At 40.3% G+C, this 19,855-nt stretch overlaps 1 protein-coding gene across 2 annotated transcripts in view; it reads right to left on the reverse strand.

The window, feature by feature from the left end:
- The window catches only part of luzp2 (leucine zipper protein 2), a 208,555-nt gene extending 192,188 nt beyond the window's left edge, over positions 1-16,367 (reverse strand). For both annotated transcript variants that reach the window (XM_067993534.1, XM_067993532.1), the window contains exon 1: positions 16,241-16,367. In XM_067993534.1, coding sequence (XP_067849635.1) covers positions 16,241-16,302 — 62 coding nt within the window. In that variant the 5' untranslated portion in view covers positions 16,303-16,367. The remainder of the gene's footprint in view (positions 1-16,240) is intronic.
- Between the last annotated feature and the right edge of the window lie 3,488 nt (positions 16,368-19,855).

The raw sequence follows: 19,855 nt of genomic DNA on the forward strand, positions 1-19,855 counted from the left end.
ATTCCTGCTGCTCGTCATGGCTCTAGGCTCATCTACCCCAATGCTCACACTCCTGGCCTGACCATTCCTGTCCTTGTCACATTGACTCTTTGCCTAACCTATCTATACCCTAGCCTAGCCTCATTTTATCCAAATTGTTGAGAAGCAGGATCAACATTGTGGTGAAAAAACATAATTCAAATATTAGGGATGGAAAGTAAATTCTAATGCATTGTACAGTTTAATAGGATTTTGGGGGGGAGCAAAAACCAGTCATATAAATTTATTTAGCAGTACAATAAATAAAATTATATTGAAGAAAGGTTGTGGTGCTATTTCTAATCACATTGATTTTCCATCATTTTAGTGATTTATGAACTATGTTTTAGGAACCCTTTTTTTGTTGAAAAAAAAGGAATAATCACAGCTGGCAGATTTCATTACTGCTGATAGCTTTTGTTTTTAAAATTATGAAATTCGTCTGCAATCGGGGGGGGGGGGGGGGCTGCTCTAAGGGCCACTGGTAGCCCTCAATTTCCCCCCCCCCCACTTCCTGTTCTCCTTCTCTCCTCCCTCCCCTACCACCACCCTCCCCCCCCCGACCCAACATTTACCGCAGTTGGCGAAGCAAGCAGCCAGCCCAAAATTCGAACCTGCAGAACGCCGAGCTGCCTTGGAGGTGCCACAGGCATCGGCAGCTCCCCCACATTATTTAGATAAGGCAGGAGGCCAAACTTCGGGTCAGCCTCAGGCCTCCCGGTTCGGGTGCGCGTTACAGCTGCATCGCCGTTTTCGTGCCCGAAACCAGGTGCCAACCAATTTCCACTGCTATGTTTCTACTTGGTGAACAGATCCCAAATTCCTTTTCAACCGTAACAATTTGAATGGGTTGAATAAGAGGAAACATGGGGATGGATGGATAGACTATTCTCCCTGCTATGTGAAAAGACAGAAATAATATTGACTACATGACCAAAGATTTGATGCACAGAAGGTAGCAGTGTAACAATCCCAGTGACTATGCTGCAAGAGATGTCAGGGTTCATGTTTGCAATAACACTCGATTCAGAAGACACAGAAATAATCACTGGCAGTCTTATAGTTGATTCTTCCTCTACAAGATTATTGCAGCGCATACCAATTTACATAAATGTATTTTATCTCGAATTATCCTCAAGCTCAAGAAACTTGTAAGCTGCACAAGGCAATAGCCAGGGCTTCTACATTCAGCTAGCATGAAACCTATCTGTCTTTCAAGGGAATCCAAAAGTCTTCTGCAGATATGTTAATAATAAACGTGTAGTAAGAGGAAGGGTGGGGCCGATTAGGGATCATAAAGGAGATCTACTCATGGAGGCAGTGGGCACGGCTGAGGTATTAAATGAGTACTTTGCATCGGTCTTTACCAAGGAAGAACATGCTGCCAGAGTCTCGGTAAAGGAAGAAATAGTTAAGATACTGGATGAGCTAAAAATTGAGAAAGAAGAAGAGGTACTAGAAAGGCTAGCTGTACTTAAAATAGATAAGTCACCTGCTCCAGATGGGATGTATCCTGGGATGCTGAGCAAAGTAAGGGGGGAAAATTGCGGAGGTACTGGCCATAATCTTCCAGATATCCTTTAGATATGGGGGTGGTGCCAGAGGACTGGAGAATTGCAAATGTTTATACCCTTTTTTTGAACAAGGGTGTAAAGATAAACCCATCAACTATAGGCCAGTCAGTTTAACCTCGGTGGTGGGGAAACTTGTGGAAACAATAATCCGGGACAGAATTAATAGTCACTTGGATGAGGGTGCATTGATTAGGAAAAGCCAGCACAGATTTGTCAAAGGCAAATCGTGTTTAACCAACTTGATATTATTTTTTGATGAGGTAACACAGAGGGTAGATGAGGGCAATACAGTTGATGTGGTGTATATGGATTTTCAAAAAGCATTTGATAAAGTGCCACATGGTAAGCTTGCTAGTCAGATTGCAGCCCATGGAATAAAGGAGGCAATAGCAACATGGATACAAAATTGGCTAAATGATAGGAAACAGAGAGTAGTGGTGAGCAGTTGTTTTTTGGACTGGAAGGAGATGTGCATTGGTGCTCCCCAGGGGTCAGTGCTGGGATCACTATTTTTCTTGATATACATTAATGACTTGGACTTGGGAGTACAGGGCACAATTTCAAACTTTGTGGATGACACAAAACTTGGAAGGGTAGTGAACAGTGAGGAGGATAGCGATAGACTTCAAAAGGATATAGAAACTCTGGTGGCATGGGTAGACATGTGGCAGATAAAGTTTAACCCGGAAAAAGGTGAGATGATGCATTTCGGTAGGAAAAATGAGGAGAGGTGATATAAACTAGAGGGCACAATTCTAAAAGGGGTGAAGGAACAGAGGGATCTGGGGGTGTATGTGCATAAATCATTGAAGGTGGCAGGGCAGGTTGAGAAAGCGGCTAAAAAAGCATACGGGGCCTTAGGCTTTATAAATAGAGGCATAGAGTACAAAAGCAAGGAAGTCATGATGAACCTTTACAAAACACTAGTTCGGCCACAACTGGAGTATTGTGTCCAGTTCTGGACACTGCACTTTAGGTGAAGGAGGTGAAGGCTTTAGAGAGAGTGCAGAGGAGATTTACTAGAATGATTCCAGGGATGAGGGACTTAAATTACATGGATAGATTGGAGTAGCTGGGGTTGTTCTCCTTGGAACAGAGAAGGTTGAGAGGAGATTTCATAGAGGTATTGAAAATCATGAAGGGTCTAGACAGAATAGATAGAGAGAAACTGTTCCCATTGGAGGAAGGGTCAAGAACCAGAAGGCATAGATTTAAGAAGATTGGCAAAAGAACCAAATGTGATATGAGGAAAAACTTTTTTACACCGCGAGTGGTTAGGATCTGGAATGCACTGCCCGAGGGAGTGGTGGAGGCAGATTCAATCATGGCCTTCAAAAGGGAACTGGATAAGTACTTGAAACAAAAAAACGGGGATATGGCGGGGCAGTGGAACTAGCTGGATTGCTCATGCATAGAGCCGACACAGACTCGGTGGGCCGAATGGCCTCCTTCCATGCTGTAACCTTCTATGATTCTCTAAATCTGAGATTGAAACTTGAATACTCTTTCATATCCTGCCAAGCTTAATACAAGAGCAGATCCTTCACCTGCCTTTGGAGTGATAACTAATCAGGAATTATCCTCAATTAGTGACATCACTTCCTAGTTTCCCTATCCAACCTTTGCTAAATACACTGAAATTACACCACTTTCCCAGAGACTTGCGTGCAACATTGGAAGAATAGAACTGAGATACTCTCAGTCCCAACATCAATGAAACCCAGGTAATAAGGTCTCAATTTTCCCTAAGTCAATGATAAGTTAATGTTCTTTCCGCTCTGTGTTACAGGTTAAAACATCATCTATTATAACCTTAAGGCACAGCCATCTCCTGCCTCGGTTGCTTCATGTAGATTCCCTCAGCCCCAGCTGTGTCCAAGTCCTGCTCCCTCGCCACATGTGACCCAAATGAAAGCGCACCCTAACTCCCCCTATGAGGCATTTACATTTTTATGGAGCATCAAATCCCCTAAATTAGCACATACAGAGATAAACAGAGAGTGAGAGAGCAGCTCCACACTGAAATCCTGACTTCAATTAACAGGTTCCTCCTGAAGTTCTACTTCACATATGCTGCTGCACAGACCAGGAGTCATGCTGGCACCCAGCAACAAGCCTGAAGTAATTATCAAGTGATGAGTCTGTGAATTGATGACAGATCTCCGATTGGGGGTACATTGCTCTCTCAAAGTTATCATTAGGGGGAACAGTTGTTTCCCAGCTTCCCTAAATTCATCTCGGTTCTTATGAGCCCCCTTCCACATGCACACAGTGATGTGCCATTATTTCCTTAATTACATTTTGTATCAATTCACCTCTGACACGCTATCTGAAACAGCGTTCCTTACCACCTACTGCAATATACAATAAAGGATAGCACAATCAGTTGAAGGTTTCAGCACTCCTTACCAAATGCAAATCCATTAAATTTCACAATAGTCTGTAATAGCAGTTGTTACTAAAGAATTGCATTAAAGAAAATATTCATTTAATTCAGTTTACAATCAGACGTTTTCTAAAAGTTCATAATGTTAAATGTAACCATGAGAAAAGGATGTCATTTTCTGTTCATTAAAAAAACGTGTAAATCTTGCAGCATAAAGATTGAAACTGCATAACTAACAGGAATTGACACAAATTAATTGTACCGTTAAATTTTCACTAAATTATTTTGAAAAATATTAGTTTGCCAGTCTATGGACTGCTAAATTTAATTGGATTAACATGGAACAGTATTAATTAAAACGAATGAAGATGATGCATACTGACATAAAACCAAGCATGCAATAAAGGGACTGTTTTCTATTGTGTACATTTCATTGAACAGCCATAAATATAATTGTCTGTTTGATTTGGCAAACCTACCAAAATATGTGTACAAACAGACACAGTGCCATTAAATAGTGTTGCCAGTTACAGTAGATGATCTTTAAAGAACCCATCCCCAAACACTGAGCATTTAGAAAAAGTGCTGATTATTTTCCTTTTAGCTGCCTTGATATTGTAGCCCAGCTCGTAAGAGAGTCACATTCTCACGTTTTGTTTTGTAACACGTAGCCAATCGTCCATTAAACCAACTGCACTGTGGGGCCCCATCACTCCATGCATGTGCTGACATTTTGGCCAGTTCGCATGCACCATAAAGTTGCAGCCTATTATCATTGCAGAGATAACTTATTCAACAATTTTGTGCTCCCAGCCATATCATTGTAAACCTGGTGGATTTTTTTTTTAAAAGATTGGAATAAATCCTACTGTTTATTTGAAAGACATAACATGAAAAGATAAATTTAGTGATACCTAAGGGAAAAGATAGAAATTGAAAGTTGTGTACGATTTAAGTGTTATCCTATTCTGAGATTGCAGAGTAAATTCAGCATTGCCACATTCCCTGTGGAAAGCCAAGCTCGAAGGGAGCATGATTCTGTAGCCCTATCTCGAACCCACATTTCTTGTGAGAGTGACTTCCCTGTCAGGATCAGAAGAGCACTGAGATTACCCTTACAATTCTGCAACTTGTTTGTAACATAGCAATTATGTTTACTCATGGATTGTCTATGGCATTGCTCCTTGCCTTCCGTTTGTCTGTCCTTCATCACTCCATTTAATCTCATTCACTCTTTCCTTCACTTTTGCCTCTTTCCTTCTTCACTTTTGTTTTTCTCCTTTTTAACCTATGTTTTTCTTTTCCTTTCCTTCTTCACTTCTGTTTCACTCTCCCTTCTTCTCTTCTCCATTCACAATTTCCTGCTCCACTTCCCTTTCTGTCTTTGTTGGTTTGTGTTTCTTTCTCTTTTCCCCTTCTTTGTTTGTCTTTTACTTCTAATTTTCTCTCTCCTCAACTTCTGTTTCTCTCTTCTTTCACTTCTGACCACTCTTCTTTCTCCCTCTTCCCTTCCACTTCTTCCTCTCTCCTCCACTTTTTTGTCTCTCTCCTTCTTCTCGTACATATCTGTCCATCTCTTTCCCCAGCTTTCTGTCACCTCCTTCACTTTTTTCCTCCACTTTTGTCTCTCCTCCTCTTCTCTCCTCTTTTGCTTCCTTCATTTCTCACTCTCTTCTACTGTATACTTACTTTTTCTCACTCTCCTGTTTCACTTCATGCTCCTTGTTTCTCTTATTCACATCCTGTACTCACTCACTATTCTCCCACTAGTCTTCTCTTTCTATCTGTCTATTTCTTTTCACTTTTTCCATTTCACCTGCCTTTCTTTACCAATCTTGCTTATTGTTTCTGCATCATCATTTCCAATATTTGCTACAATATTCACATTAGGGGCCACTGCAAGAGTGGAGGGGAGAAGGAAGGTTGGAACAACAGCACAGAGCGTCAAGCCAACTCTGCAGCACAGGAAGTGAGAGGGAATAGGTTGAGGACATCTCAGCAACACAGGGAAGAAGTTGGTGACATGCCCCTAGCATAAGGAGTGGGTTGAAGGTGCCTCAATAATGGAGGGGGCAGGTCAGTGACACAGCAATGCAGAGAATTGAAGGTATTGAGTCAGGCTACTGAAAATTAAAAATGAGTAGAAATCAGTGGTGAAGCTCTGAAAATAACCAACAAACTGTTATGCAACCCTGCTGAAGGGAAAAGATGGGCGTGGACTGTGGGCAATCGGGAGAAAGCAGCCCCACCATGGTACCAGTGTATTTCAAGTTCATGTGATTTATTTATACAACCGGATGACCAATATCACAATTTCAAAATTTAAATTTACAAGTTCACAACAAATACTAATTTGTAGTCTGCCCCTCGGTTGTGCCTCCATATCAAGAAGAAGTGTAAGCTCTGCAATTGAAGTAGAACCCAATATAGGATTGTGGGGAGAAATGACTTCAAGCACTGAAATCGTTACTCTATGGGTACGTTTATTAATTCAGTTGTGACTTAAATCATTTTTTACATGTTTGTTATGTTAGAAATTTTACTTTTGCAAGTATATCCTCAGATCATGAGAAACCAAGCATGATGATTGAGATCATTTTACTGGTTACCCTTCTTCTCTTTGTCCATTGTTTACTGGTAGTTTTTCTTTTGCTTCTTGCCCATTCTTCATTGGTAGCTATTCGATCTGTTTTATTTGCTGCTTGGTCATTGGAAACCTTCCTACCCATTCAATTTGAGATTATCAGCAATGTTCACTAAACAGTCATTTGCCAACATTGTTGTCAGCATTGTCCTGGGCCAATATTTATCCCTCAACCAATATCACTAGAACAGAACAGATTATCTGGTCATTATCACATTGCTTTTTTTTTGGGACCTTGTAGTATGCAAACTGGCTGCTATGTCTCCTACATTACAACAGTGACTACACTTCAAAAGTATTTCATTGGCTGTAATGCACTTTGGGACATCCTGAGGGTGTGAAAGGCATTATATAAGTGCAAGTCTTATCATATTTGTAAAATAAAAGTATTTGACCCAATCAGCTGCAAGTGTGACACACAATTTGCATGTATGACATTAGAAGTGTAACAAGATTTTCCCATGCACTATAAGCACTAGAGGGCCAATTCTAACTCTCAGCAGAAATGCTGGTGGGAGTGCACGGCAATCCCCATAAGAGTGAGAGTTGGAAGCTCGACAGATTTCAACTGCGGGGCCTCATTTGAATGCCGGTCAGGGGCTCAAACATTTCTAGCGGAAAGTGGCACCTGGCCAGTGAAGGGGGGGGGGGGGGGGGGGGGAGATGAAAATCAGGCAGTCGTGAGGCCATGTGCAGAAGCGTCAGGAGAAGGCTGCTGACAGCAAAGTAAGTCCAGGAGGAAGGTCGTTGCGAGGGTCTCACGGCTGAGGACAGAGGAGGAGGAATTCTAGGGTAGCAGAGGCCCAGATTTTCCTTCTGATGCCTGGAGGAGCAGTCCTGCTCTTCCGGGCCCCATTAAGAATTTTTTTTTAAAAACTTACCTTAACAAGTCTCACTGGCTTCCCGACAGGTTCACCTGTCTGCAGTGGGTGGCCCGATCAGGACAGGTTAAAATTCCATCGGGGTCTCATGTATGTCATGCGACCCCAATTTGCATTCATCCGCTATCAAAACCAATACCGTTAAAATCGCAAATCAGCAGGAAATGGAGCTGCTTTGCTTTAACTGTTCCTCCCGCTCCTTTTCCGCTGATCAGGGAGAATTAAAATCACCCAGTAGGATTTTAATGGTATACACAAAGAAAGCTTTTTAACCATATGTTGCAGAGTATGTTGTACCATTATTAGTACACTTCTGGAATTATATCAAATTATCATTAGTTGTAACATCTTTTTTGTTTATTTCTATTTTCTTTCAGGGGAGCTGACTCAAAGGAACTGCTCAGCTTGACTTTGTGAGGGAGATAATTTACCATGCATAGTTGGAGCTAAAGCACCCCGGTTAATTATTGTATCTCCACTGATATTATCAGCTACCTCACCTTGTTATGCTCAGTAACTCTGCCAAATCAATTTCCCTCATCATCAGCTTAAAACAACATGCTGAAATAAAAGGATTTTAAAGTTAATGGTAGTTTTTTTGTATCTATATTTAAAGGGGTACTGATACTTTTCAAATGAATCTTTCTAGAATAACTGGTGCTGTCACATTCTACTACAAGCAGCTCATGGAGGGGGTTTCAGGATTAACCTCTCAAGTGTTGCCAATGAAATAAATAATATTAGCAGCATTCAGCTCATTAGGGCCATTGCCAAGTTACCTAGTCACGAGCCAATGGTTCACTCCATCCTTCATAAGTTGTCCACCTTTGTTCCACTACTACTTCTTCCAACAAATCAAGCATACGTCTAGCAATGACTTCTCCTGTACAGTCACCTCTGGGGTAAGGGCCCCATTCTTTCTCCATTTACATGCTGCCTTCAGAAACATTGGCCTAGAAATATGTGGGCGCCTAAGCGTCTAATATGGTGGAAGTGTGCCGTCCGCCACATTGGTAAAGGCTCCAATATAGGCATCCAGTGGTCCCCTCCTGAAACAGACGTTAGGCCCCCTATTTGCATATGCAGAGCCTAATGCCTGTTTTCGGACACCTTCCCGAAATTGGGCTGCCCTGAATGCAGCCAGTGTCAGGCCTGCTGTGTTCAGGAAAACTAGGTCTATATACGGACTAACCAGCAGTCGTTAAAGGGAACACTGGAGGCCGCCATCAAAAAGGTAAGTTTTGTAAAAAAAAATTTACCTGAATGTGGAGCCGGTAGAACAGGAGTTCTCCTCCCGATCCCACAGCAGTCCCAAAGACTGTTGCCGACTCCCACTTGGCCCCTTCCGATCACCTGCCTCCCCCTCCCAGGACCCACCTGAGGACCACTGCCGTGTTGCAATGGCCCGAAATTGATATCCACTTTGCTTGCGAGCTACCTAGAGATGCATAACAGGCATCCGCAGCTCGCCAATCTAATTTACATGAGGCTCGAGGTTCAATTTCGATCGGGCCTTGGGCCTACCCATCCCAGCGCAGGGAATATTCCCTGTGCTCAGCTCGTCCTACCCAATTCCTCCCCCGGTAGTCTGCAGATGGACGGTCGATGATGCTCACCTCCACCTCACCACCAACACCCTTGATTCCACAACCATCTCTCCATTATCAGACTGCCTGGATAACATCAAGTTATGGATGAACCAGAACTTCCTCCAGTTGAAAAATGGAAAACCAAAGTCATCTTATTTGGCTCCAGCCCAAAGTATTCTTACTCCCGACCCTATCTCCATCTCTGGCTGCTCATTCAAGCTGAACCAGAGGATGTGCAACTTTGGTATCCCCTTCAACTCGTGAGTTTCAAACCCCATAGCCTACCCATCATCAAAACAGCCTACTTCCACCTATCCACATTGCCCACCCTCACTTCTATCTCACCCCTGCATTCTGAAATCCAACACCCTGTCCTTGCTGATCTCCATTGGCTCCCTGTCTCTCAAAGCACCAAATTCAAAATCCTCATTTTCATTGATAATTCCCTGCACAACCTTGCCCCACCTTAGCTCTGCTCCTTCTTCCTTCTCTATGTTTCAGCCCAGACTCTTGTCCTCCAACTATGGCCTTCCGTGAATCCCCATTTCCGAGTTCGTCGTATGGTCGTTGCACTTTTAGCTGTATTGGCCTCATTCTCAGAAACTCCCTAAACTGCTTCACTTCCCACTTTTAAAAATCTATCTTATTGCCAATTTCCTAAATCTTCCACCATTTGGTCTATTTCTCTCCTAATATGAAGTGCATTGGGGCATTTTATTAAGTTAAAAGGCACTATACAAATGCAAGTTATTGTCAATACTTACCATTTTAATCTTGTTTTTAAACCAGAAATTCATCCAGCTCCTTTTAGAAGACTAAAATGGCAGAGAATCAGTTGCTTTCAATGGGTTTCCATTCCATACATCTACAACTCTATAAGCGAACAAAATCTTCTAATCTCTAGTTTTACCCAACTCTTATTATATTTTGACAAAAAGTTACCATGCCTGTAACATTCAGTGCCAGAAGATCAGTGCTGAAATGTCTGTGAACTAAGGTTCTTTGCGGATTAGAAAATCCTGGAATAAGTTGGCACCTAGATTTCTGTAGATAAGGAAAAGGATAAGGAAGTTGCAATCACTTAAGACCTGCCAATTTTGTACTCAACTTGACACACAATAATCAAAACTCTATTCTTACAGTAACCTGGTGAAAAATAGAAGCTTTAGTGACAGAAAATCAGTGCTGAACGTTTTGTGTCCATGAGCTCATTTTTGTTTTTTGTCATTCCTGAACCAAGCTAGTATTCAACTCAAGTTTGGATAAGACTTCTGTAGACAAGCAAAAAAAAGATTAAAAGTTGCACTGAATCTTAATTCTGTTGACCACTAATACTGAGTTACAACACTATAACCTTCACATTTATCTATAATTTGAAGTTGGTTATTCTTTGAGACTTTCAATTCATACCACGGAGATACCACGATGACTGCAGCTTCATGTCTCATTTGTAAATGGCAATTGAATTGTACCGCCATATATCTGATGGGTATCATTTGTTTTTTCGTTGGGCTGTTAGTTGAGGTGCCTCATAGACATGAAGCTTTTGGGGAAATCAAGGACAATGTGTCATTCTTACCTCACAGTAACTATTTCTCTTATGAAATTGAACATGGAATTGCATTTGTGCAAGAGGTTGTCAGCAAGACAATAAACTGAGCCTTCCCAGCTGGAGGTGGATGTGGGCAATCAAATGAGGGAATAAAAAAGATTGTTAAAAAGTGTTATCATTTCCTTAGTCTTCAGCTAATCCTTACATGTGTAAATCTTTTCAAGAATTCCGTAGTAAAAGGATTTGGTGGGTATCGTGAAGTGCAATTCAGCCCTGCGATGAAGGATTACTATTACACAGCAATGGAACACAAAAAAATAATCAATACTGTTTGGTTACTTTACATAGAAAGGAATTAATCAAACTGTAATTGTTAGGGTGCAAGCTCACTGATAATAACAGTGACAAAGCACCTCTGTTGACCGCTGGAGTTCATCTAACTTGTGTTACAGTTGTACATTTTAAGAGCAATGTGAATGGGTAATCACAGTTATATTACCAGCTTACATTATTTTGGAGTGCAAGAAGCCATGTATGTATGCACTCAATAAAATGTTTACTGGCCTCTGGCTGCCAGTGAGATTTTTTTAGAGGATAGCTGATTGGACAGTTAACTCTCTCCCATCCTTAGAAATTGAATTGTGGATCACCTGAATTTAATTTTTTTTTAAAATTAGTATTTTTAAAAATGTGCCTTGCAGCAGCATTGCATAAACACCAGCATGGCACTGATACCAAATATGCAGTATAAAATTGCAGCAAAGGATAGACAACATTTCAGCAGAATATAACTATACCATTTTTGTCTGCTTAGGTGATCACAGATTGAATCAAACAAATTCTTAATTCATTCCTTTTACTATTGAAGTCCAACACTGTAGTAGTATAGCAAGCATTGCTTTTTTTCTTCACAATCAATCCATTAATCTTATGTAAACATTTACCTACTGGGTACACTTCCTTGAAATGCTTGTGGTCTTTGGGGATGTGTTGTATTTCACTAGTAATTGGTCATGGTGAGATGATTGTTGATTGCTGTGATTTTTTTATTCTACAAACACATCCTAAGAAATATGATTTATGTAACATGGAATCTACTTTTTGACAGTCACTAGTAGTATCCCATGTCAGTATGTATCACTTGTAAACAATTTTACAACACCAAGTTATAGTCCAGCAATTTTATTTTAAATTCACAAGCTTTCGGAGGCTTCCCCCTTCCTCAGGTGAACGATGTGAAATGAAGTCCTCGAAATGAAATCGCATTTATAATTCACAGAACAATGCTTGGTGAGTACAGACAGTTTTTTCAACTGCCCGTTGCCAAGGCAATCAGTGTGCAGACAGACAGGTGTTACCTGCCAGGTCTCACAGAATATACAAATCACCAAAAAAAAAACCAACAAACAAAAAAAAACAGAGATAGAGAGGTAGAAACATAGAAAAGACAGCAACTGACCCGTTATATTAAAAACAGATAACATTTGTTCGCTGGTGGGGTAACGTGTAGCGTGACATGAACCCAAGATCCCGGTTGAGGCCGTCCTCATGGGTGCGGAACTTGGCTATCAATTTCTGCTCGACGATTTTGCGTTGTCGTGTGTCTCGAAGGCCGCCTTGGAGAACGCTTACCCGAAGGTCGGTGGATGAATGTCCATGACTGCTGAAGTGTTCCCCGACTGGGAGGGAACCCTCCTGTTTGGCGATTGTTGCGCGGTGTCCGTTCATCCGTTGTCGCAGCGTCTGCATGGTCTCGCCAATGTACCATGCTCTGGGGCATCCTTTCCTGCAACGTATGAGGTAGACAACGTTGGCCGAGTCACAGGAGTATGAACCATGCACCTGGTGGGTGGTGTCCTCTCGTGTGATGGTGGTATCTGTGTCGATGATCTGGCATGTCTTGCAGAGGTTCATGTTGCCAGATCATCGACACAGATACCACCATCACACGAGAGGACACCACCCACCAGGTGCATGGTTCATACTCCTGTGACTCGGCCAACGTTGTCTACCTCATACGTTGCAGGAAAGGATGCCCCAGAGCATGGTACATTGGCGAGACCATGCAGACGCTGCGACAACGGATGAACGGACACCGCGCAACAATCGCCAAACAGGAGGGTTCCCTCCCAGTCGGGGAACACTTCAGCAGTCATGGACATTCATCCACCGACCTTCGGGTAAGCGTTCTCCAAGGCGGCCTTCGAGACACACGACAACGCAAAATCGTCGAGCAGAAATTGATAGCCAAGTTCCGCACCCATGAGGACGGCCTCAACCGGGATCTTGGGTTCATGTCACGCTACACGTTACCCCACCAGCGAACAAATGTTATCTGTTTTTAATATAACGGGTCAGTTGCTGTCTTTTCTATGTTTCTACCTCTCTATCTCTGTTTTTTTTTGTTTGTTGGTTTTTTTTTTGGTGATTTGTATATTCTGTGAGACCTGGCAGGTAACACCTGTCTGTCTGCACACTGATTGCCTTGGCAACGGGCAGTTGAAAAAACTGTCTGTACTCACCAAGCATTGTTCTGTGAATTATAAATGCGATTTCATTTCGAGGACTTCATTTCACATCGTTCACCTGAGGAAGGGGGAAGCCTCCGAAAGCTTGTGAATTTAAAATAAAATTGCTGGACTATAACTTGGTGTTGTAAAATTGTTTACAATTGTCAACCCCAGTCCATCACCGGCATCTCCACAGTATGTATCACAGTAATGTGTGCCATTGTAGCAGCATTATTAACCACTGTTCATAACTGGACTTTGATAAATTAATAACCACTACAAAACACAACAGATTTTTTATAGTATATCAATTACTACAAAATATGCATTATATTGACAAAACTTTTGCTTATTAATGATTTTATAAATATTGGCTTCAATCCATTTTTAAATATTTTGCCCATTACTTGTAACACTTCCTTTATAATTGCTGTTCTAGCTGCAGTGTGCATTACTAAGCATTGTGCACTGTAATTGTCTTAGGAATTGTGCTAGCCATTTTGAGAACCCATAATGAGAAAGTACCACAACTGGCCCATTTTATGGCATGTTGATTCAGATAGCAGTGCGCTCAAAGACTTGTCTGTGATGTCTTTTTATTCAGTTTACTGAAAACCGAAGAAAATAAGCTATTATGATTAATGATTACAATGCAGAATATGATTATGATTGCTAATGAAAATATGGATTGTTTCCCCTACTGATATTTTGATAGGTCTTAATATTGCTTGATTCTTAAAGTACTTTATCCTATATTTTCTCATTCATGAAAATGTTAGCTTCATTTTGATCCAGAGAAAGATTTCTTTTAACTAAAGGTTTGTGTTAGTCTAAACCTGATGGATGAAATCTGAGCCCAATCCAGCTTCTAATTATATAATCTAATCTCATAAATTGACAAAATTAGAGTGTGTGGAGTATTAAAAATTATTTCTCATGGAGGAAGGATACTCATCTGAATCATAAACAGGCATTTGTAGAAATCCAAGACATTATTAGGCTGCACCAAATGCTTTATGGCATATGAAATAGTGAATGGAAAATCTTTCCATTCCTGACTGGATTAACCTTTTCTATAGTTAGAACAAAGAACAGAAAGAGGAAATAAGGAACATTCATCTCGTGCATTAAATTTTTTACATCTTGTATAGTTGTGACACATTATAAGAAAAACCAACATGATTGATTGTGTTGACCTGTTTCATTAGCATTACTCTGTGTTAATGATCAGATAAAATCCTCCCCGAATAGCGTCAGCTGATGTGATTTTATGCCTGCCTTTTAGATTTTGTCCAATTAACCTTTTTGTACAATTATTTTGTCCAATTAAGGCTGTATCTATCTAATTATACAAGGTACACGCAAAGCAGTTGCAATTTGGCCAAAGTAAGTAATGAAAAAGTCTAAAGTGACAAAGAATACCAGAACTTTCCAACAAATGGCGTGTAAAATCACGTGCAGAACACTTATGTCGACAAGCTAAGTAGAAACTTAACCATTTGTGCAGATGGCATTTTAACCCTTTGAGGACTAAAATGGCATTTCTGCACCTCGTCCAAAAGCATCCAAGATTTCAAATATAACCTGGTGGTGGTATGGTTGTGTTCTGAAAGAACTAATCTGGTCTCAGCGACTGGATTTGAGCCCAGGATCGATCGATCGTGGTGATTACAGCAATCAATCATCCATTCAAACCTTAGAACAGACAAGTTTGGCCACGAACACAGTGGTAATAGTTTATCTCTCTCTTTTCTTGTACTCTGGGCTATTGTTGACACCTGTAATAACACAGCAGCGGATTCAAAAATCAGTGGTAACCTTGTTGTTCCTTCACATGCATCGCTTCAGAAATCCAGTGAAAACAAACACATGCAAGAGAGGTGTCTTTCCTCAGGATGTATCAGAAATAGAGATATGTCCCTAGTATTCCAAACTTATTTCCCATTATATTCAAGGTATTTTGGAACAATATTGTTCTGGAAAACATATTTACTTTTCAGGAATTATAAATGTACTCAAAACATTACGACCAGCAGCTAACTATTTTTACAGACACAATAAACTGAAATTACACTCCCACATCACAAAATAAGAAAAGCTACAGTATTTCCCTTTTCGGCTTTCATTCATAATTCATTCTGTATCTAAAGATGCAATGTGGTGCTATTTCTAAATGAAAGCAATTATTTTGCACGTGAAACCAAGGGAAACTGGGAGCAGCTTTCCTGTGCTGGAGTTTGATAGATGACGCATTAATATTGATTTGTTTAGGCCTTCTTGCTTGAAGACATTAATGTAACTTTAATGAATCGCCGTACATAGAGGGGATATCACTTGCACTCAGTAAAAGTCTGACAAGCGGACCGAGAAGCTGACCATCTGCATGCACACAACACGCAGCTGCTGCATCTGCACACTCTGAAGCCAAGCTCGCAGAACCGATTCATCAAAGGGCTGTCCAATCATGATAAAATCATCTAATTGATTGTGTGGAGCCATTGGCCAGTACCCACCGCTTATTTACTGATAATTGCTAATTAATTTCAATAGTGACTGATGTATTAAACGGAACTATGGTACAGACATGACAGTTTGACAAGAGCATTAAACCAGAACGTCTCAAGTTGAGGAACTTGAAGCTACTTTCAGCTGCCAATTTATTTAACCGAAGCAGTTTTAAACATCAGGATAATACAATCCATGTGGTGAGACACCTACTATATAGTCACAACCTACTTTGTTTAGACTGCTTAGTATACACATAGGCGCAAACTGATCATAAGTACATACTCAGAAATAACATGCTGTAAAGAAAACCTTTACAGGATCATAAGAGCAGTTAAAATAAGTTTGTGATTAATAAGAAAGCACAAGCATTAAAATATTGAATTCCTACCAGCTTAAGCTAACTATAACAAATCACTGATATTGAAATATTAAGTTACAGCATGAATTATGCCAGTGTCTGTCTCTCGGAGCTCTGCCCTTCGATTCAAAATGATTCAGTACAACTAGATATTCAGAATAGTCACTTATTAGTGGTTTACAGTAATAATATAAAAAGATTGTCCTTATATTTCACCCACCTTGTGCTGATAGCCAGATCAGGAAAGAGGAGAAAAAAGTAGCACGCACAGAGAAGGTTCATAGCTGCCTTTTCCTCCGCACACACAGGCTTCTGAGTAACGAGGGTTGCTGCTTTAAGCGGTAGAAATCTGCAGAGACAGACAGACTGACAGATGGAGAAAGCTTGGAGTGCGATTTGTTCACAGTGTTTGATATGTGATGTCATGAGCAATCGGGCTGTACTGCGAGCATTCAGCGAGATAGCTTGTGATTATTCAATGCAGCGACTCTCTTGATATCCTGAGGGATTTGTTATTACAGCAGTTTAAGTCACAGGCAGGAAGAGAAGAGGGGCTTCGGGGTACCTTGTGTGCGTAGGGCAAGCATCCAGCATTCAGATAATTAACACAACCCCACTGTTAAACAAACGGTGAGAGGCATACTGTATAATGAGCATCCAGAAATAATTGTTAATTAATCAAAAGGTGTCTGAACTAATGAAGCCCGAGTTGCATTGGCATTCGCCAGACAAATTTGAAAATAGCAGTGTCTTCTAATCATCAATTAACAGTTTCCCCCCTTAGTCACAATTAAATAGTTATCAACAGCAGACTTGACATGTTCCTTTCATTGAACTATGGCTGCCAAGCTATTATTTTGTAAAAACGTTAATACCTAGTGGATTCATGTCTTCCTGATGTGTGCCATTTAAATGTAAATCTTCAGATAAATGTGAACCTTTGAAGTCACTTAACGAGCATATAGGAAAATGCTACCAGAATGTGAATTTAAATTTGGGAATTAATTTAAGTTTTTTTAAACTGTCACTATACAAACTATGGTTTATAGCCTTAATTTTATACTTAATGAGTTTGGAAGTACTTGAGACTGAAGACTGACAGTGACAGCCAGGGTTCAGCGTTAAAAAAGTAATTAACAACTATTAGAAATGTATACAATAGTTCCGTTATCAGTTCTGACTCACCTACTCGAGTCTAAAATGGAGTATCACCATTTTCTAAAGTTCACGGAGAAAGAGGCGGACTCAATTAGTAGGCAATCTTTATGAAGCAGATGTTTGTCCAGTATTGTAACATAACTTGTTGTTGTTCAACCTTGTTGAAAAATGCAACAGATAATCCTGTTGAATTATTCAACAGAATTGCATTACTTTGGCGTGACATTGGATGTAAGCATGTTAAATTTGACATTCACATATAATTTCCATTAAAGGTATAACACCCCTATCTTTTGTTACAAGCGAATTATCTCACCTGGTTTATTGGCTTATGCTTTATTGAAATCTGTACCCAGTTAAGTACCATCCATCCTCAGTTGTATGTTTTATTCATGTTGTCTTAATCACAATCAGTGGAAATTTAGTTTGGCATTTGTTTCCTTAATGTATAATTAGTTAAATGCATTCTGATGGACATGGTAATGGTTACAACTTTGTTTATTAAAATATTTAAAGCTCAAACTCTGACAAAACCAGAAAACGCTGGAAATATTGACAAAAGGAGCTGGGATATTCTGTTTTGGTGGAAACCCAGTGCAAAGATGTCCAGGTGGGCCTTGTGCCTGCACGTTTATCCCACTGCTGACCCCAGAAAATTTATCAGGGTCTGCCTCATTTGAATAATTTTGGCAGGATTCCCATTGCCCCTGGTAAACTCACCTCAGTGGAGGAAGGCCAATCACCACTGCAGTCCCCCCTGGGCACCTGCGGTAGGAATGCATGCCGTTCCCTCTGGAGCAGCTGAAGAAGACTTTTTTTTGTTGAAATTATTAAATTTTCTGGGTGGAGAGACTGTAATCAATTGCCCTACAATCGATTTCACTCCCTTGGGAGGGGATTTCAAATTTAAATCTGTCTCTGCTTGCCTTTAGCAACTGCTGTATGTCGGGTATGCACTGGCATTCATAGTGCCCACCGTTTCTATGGCGTTAATGATGAGAATTAGATCATATGATGTCTTCCCATCATTAACGTGTCATTTGAACATGTCCACCCATGTTAGCTGGACATACTCAATCTCCTCGTCCCCTCCAGTGGAGAATCTTGGAACTAGTGGTGGGCCGTGAGGAGCAGCAGAATGTCTCCCTGTCTGATTATCTGTCCCCCCTCGCCCCGTTCATTGGGCAAAGGATAGAGCTCCAGAGGAAAATCTGGGTTTGGGTCTCTGGCCAAAACATTAGCCTATTGTTTTTGTTTTCAGATTCTGACATCTACTGTGTAGTTCCTGCATTTTCTCTCTTTATTTCAGATTTCAAGCATTTGCAGCTTTTTTTTCTTTTTTACTTAAAGATTTAAAGCCTGTTGGTCATTCTGCTTTGTTTCTCCCCCACTTAAAAGGGAGAAACTTTGTCCACTTTTAGAATCCCCTCTCATCACACATGCCATTCCCTGTTTGAGATTGTAAGGAGCAACGCTTCTGAGCGCTCTCTGCATGAAAGCGGCCCAGAGTGATTTGTTTCTCCAATTATTCTTCCGTACCAATGGGAAGCATCTAATCTCTGAAAATCACTTATCCCCACGAGGTGAGGTCGTGCAAGATGGTATATAAATGCAAGTCTTTCCTTTCTTTCTTTCACTTTAGTTTATTGTATGATTTTTTTTTAATTTCCAGTACAAGAAAATAAACCTTTTTGACAGGGTCAGTAAGCAATATAAATTTTAAGGTTTTAAAAACAGAAAATATTTGAAATACAAAACAGGTTGATCAACATAAAAGAAAAGACAGGTTAGTGTTTTCGTGTGATCTTCTATCAGAAGTTGGTCTAAAGGTTCTGTTTTGCAGATATTGGCTCACCCCTATCCCTGCTTAAGCTACTTAATAATAAAAGCTGTTGATATAAAATCAATAAATCAGCAGGCATTCGATCCAGATAATCCCTGCCTTTGGGTTGTCATATGATCCTGGACAGGGACAGAAACAATAGTGACCCAGTTTGTCTTGTTAAATGTAGGATAAACAATTAGTTTGGATTATTATAGGTATGTGTTGCAAGAGGTTTCAGTTCATAAATTAACTTGACTCTCTGAGGTTAGATTCCTATTAAAAGGAATCACTACAGCTTTATGGACTAAGCTTGTATAACTACATTTAAATGATATTTGTTTAATGATATTTAAAATATCTATAAACCTTGCAGGATAAATTCTTGAAAGGTACAATTACAACCAAATTAGATAAGTTACTTATTAGATTTAAATATGCATAGAAACGACCTCATAGGATCATAAAATTTTACGGCACAGAAACAAGCAAATCAGTCCATCAGGCCTGCACTGGTATTTTTCTCAACATGATTCTTCTAATCTAATCCCACTCTTCTGCTCACTCCACATCCTCCTTAATATTCAATTTTTAGACCAACTAATTCCCTTTTAAAATAATTTATGGCCTCTGCTTCAACAACAGTTTATGGGGGAGAATTCCACATTCTAGTCATCCTCTAAAGCCTTTCTTTCTAACCCCTTTTAATTCTTTTTATGATTGTCTTAAATTTGTGCCATCTCATTAAAGCGTCAACGATCAGCTGAAATAATCTATCACCATGAACCTTGAAAACCTATGTCAGGTCACCCCTTTGCCTTTCCAGCTCTTGTGGAAAAAGCCCTAACTTCTCAA

Source organism: Heptranchias perlo, chromosome 12, assembly GCF_035084215.1.
Source record: "Heptranchias perlo isolate sHepPer1 chromosome 12, sHepPer1.hap1, whole genome shotgun sequence".
In the NCBI taxonomy this organism is placed as follows: Eukaryota; Metazoa; Chordata; class Chondrichthyes; order Hexanchiformes; family Hexanchidae; genus Heptranchias; species Heptranchias perlo.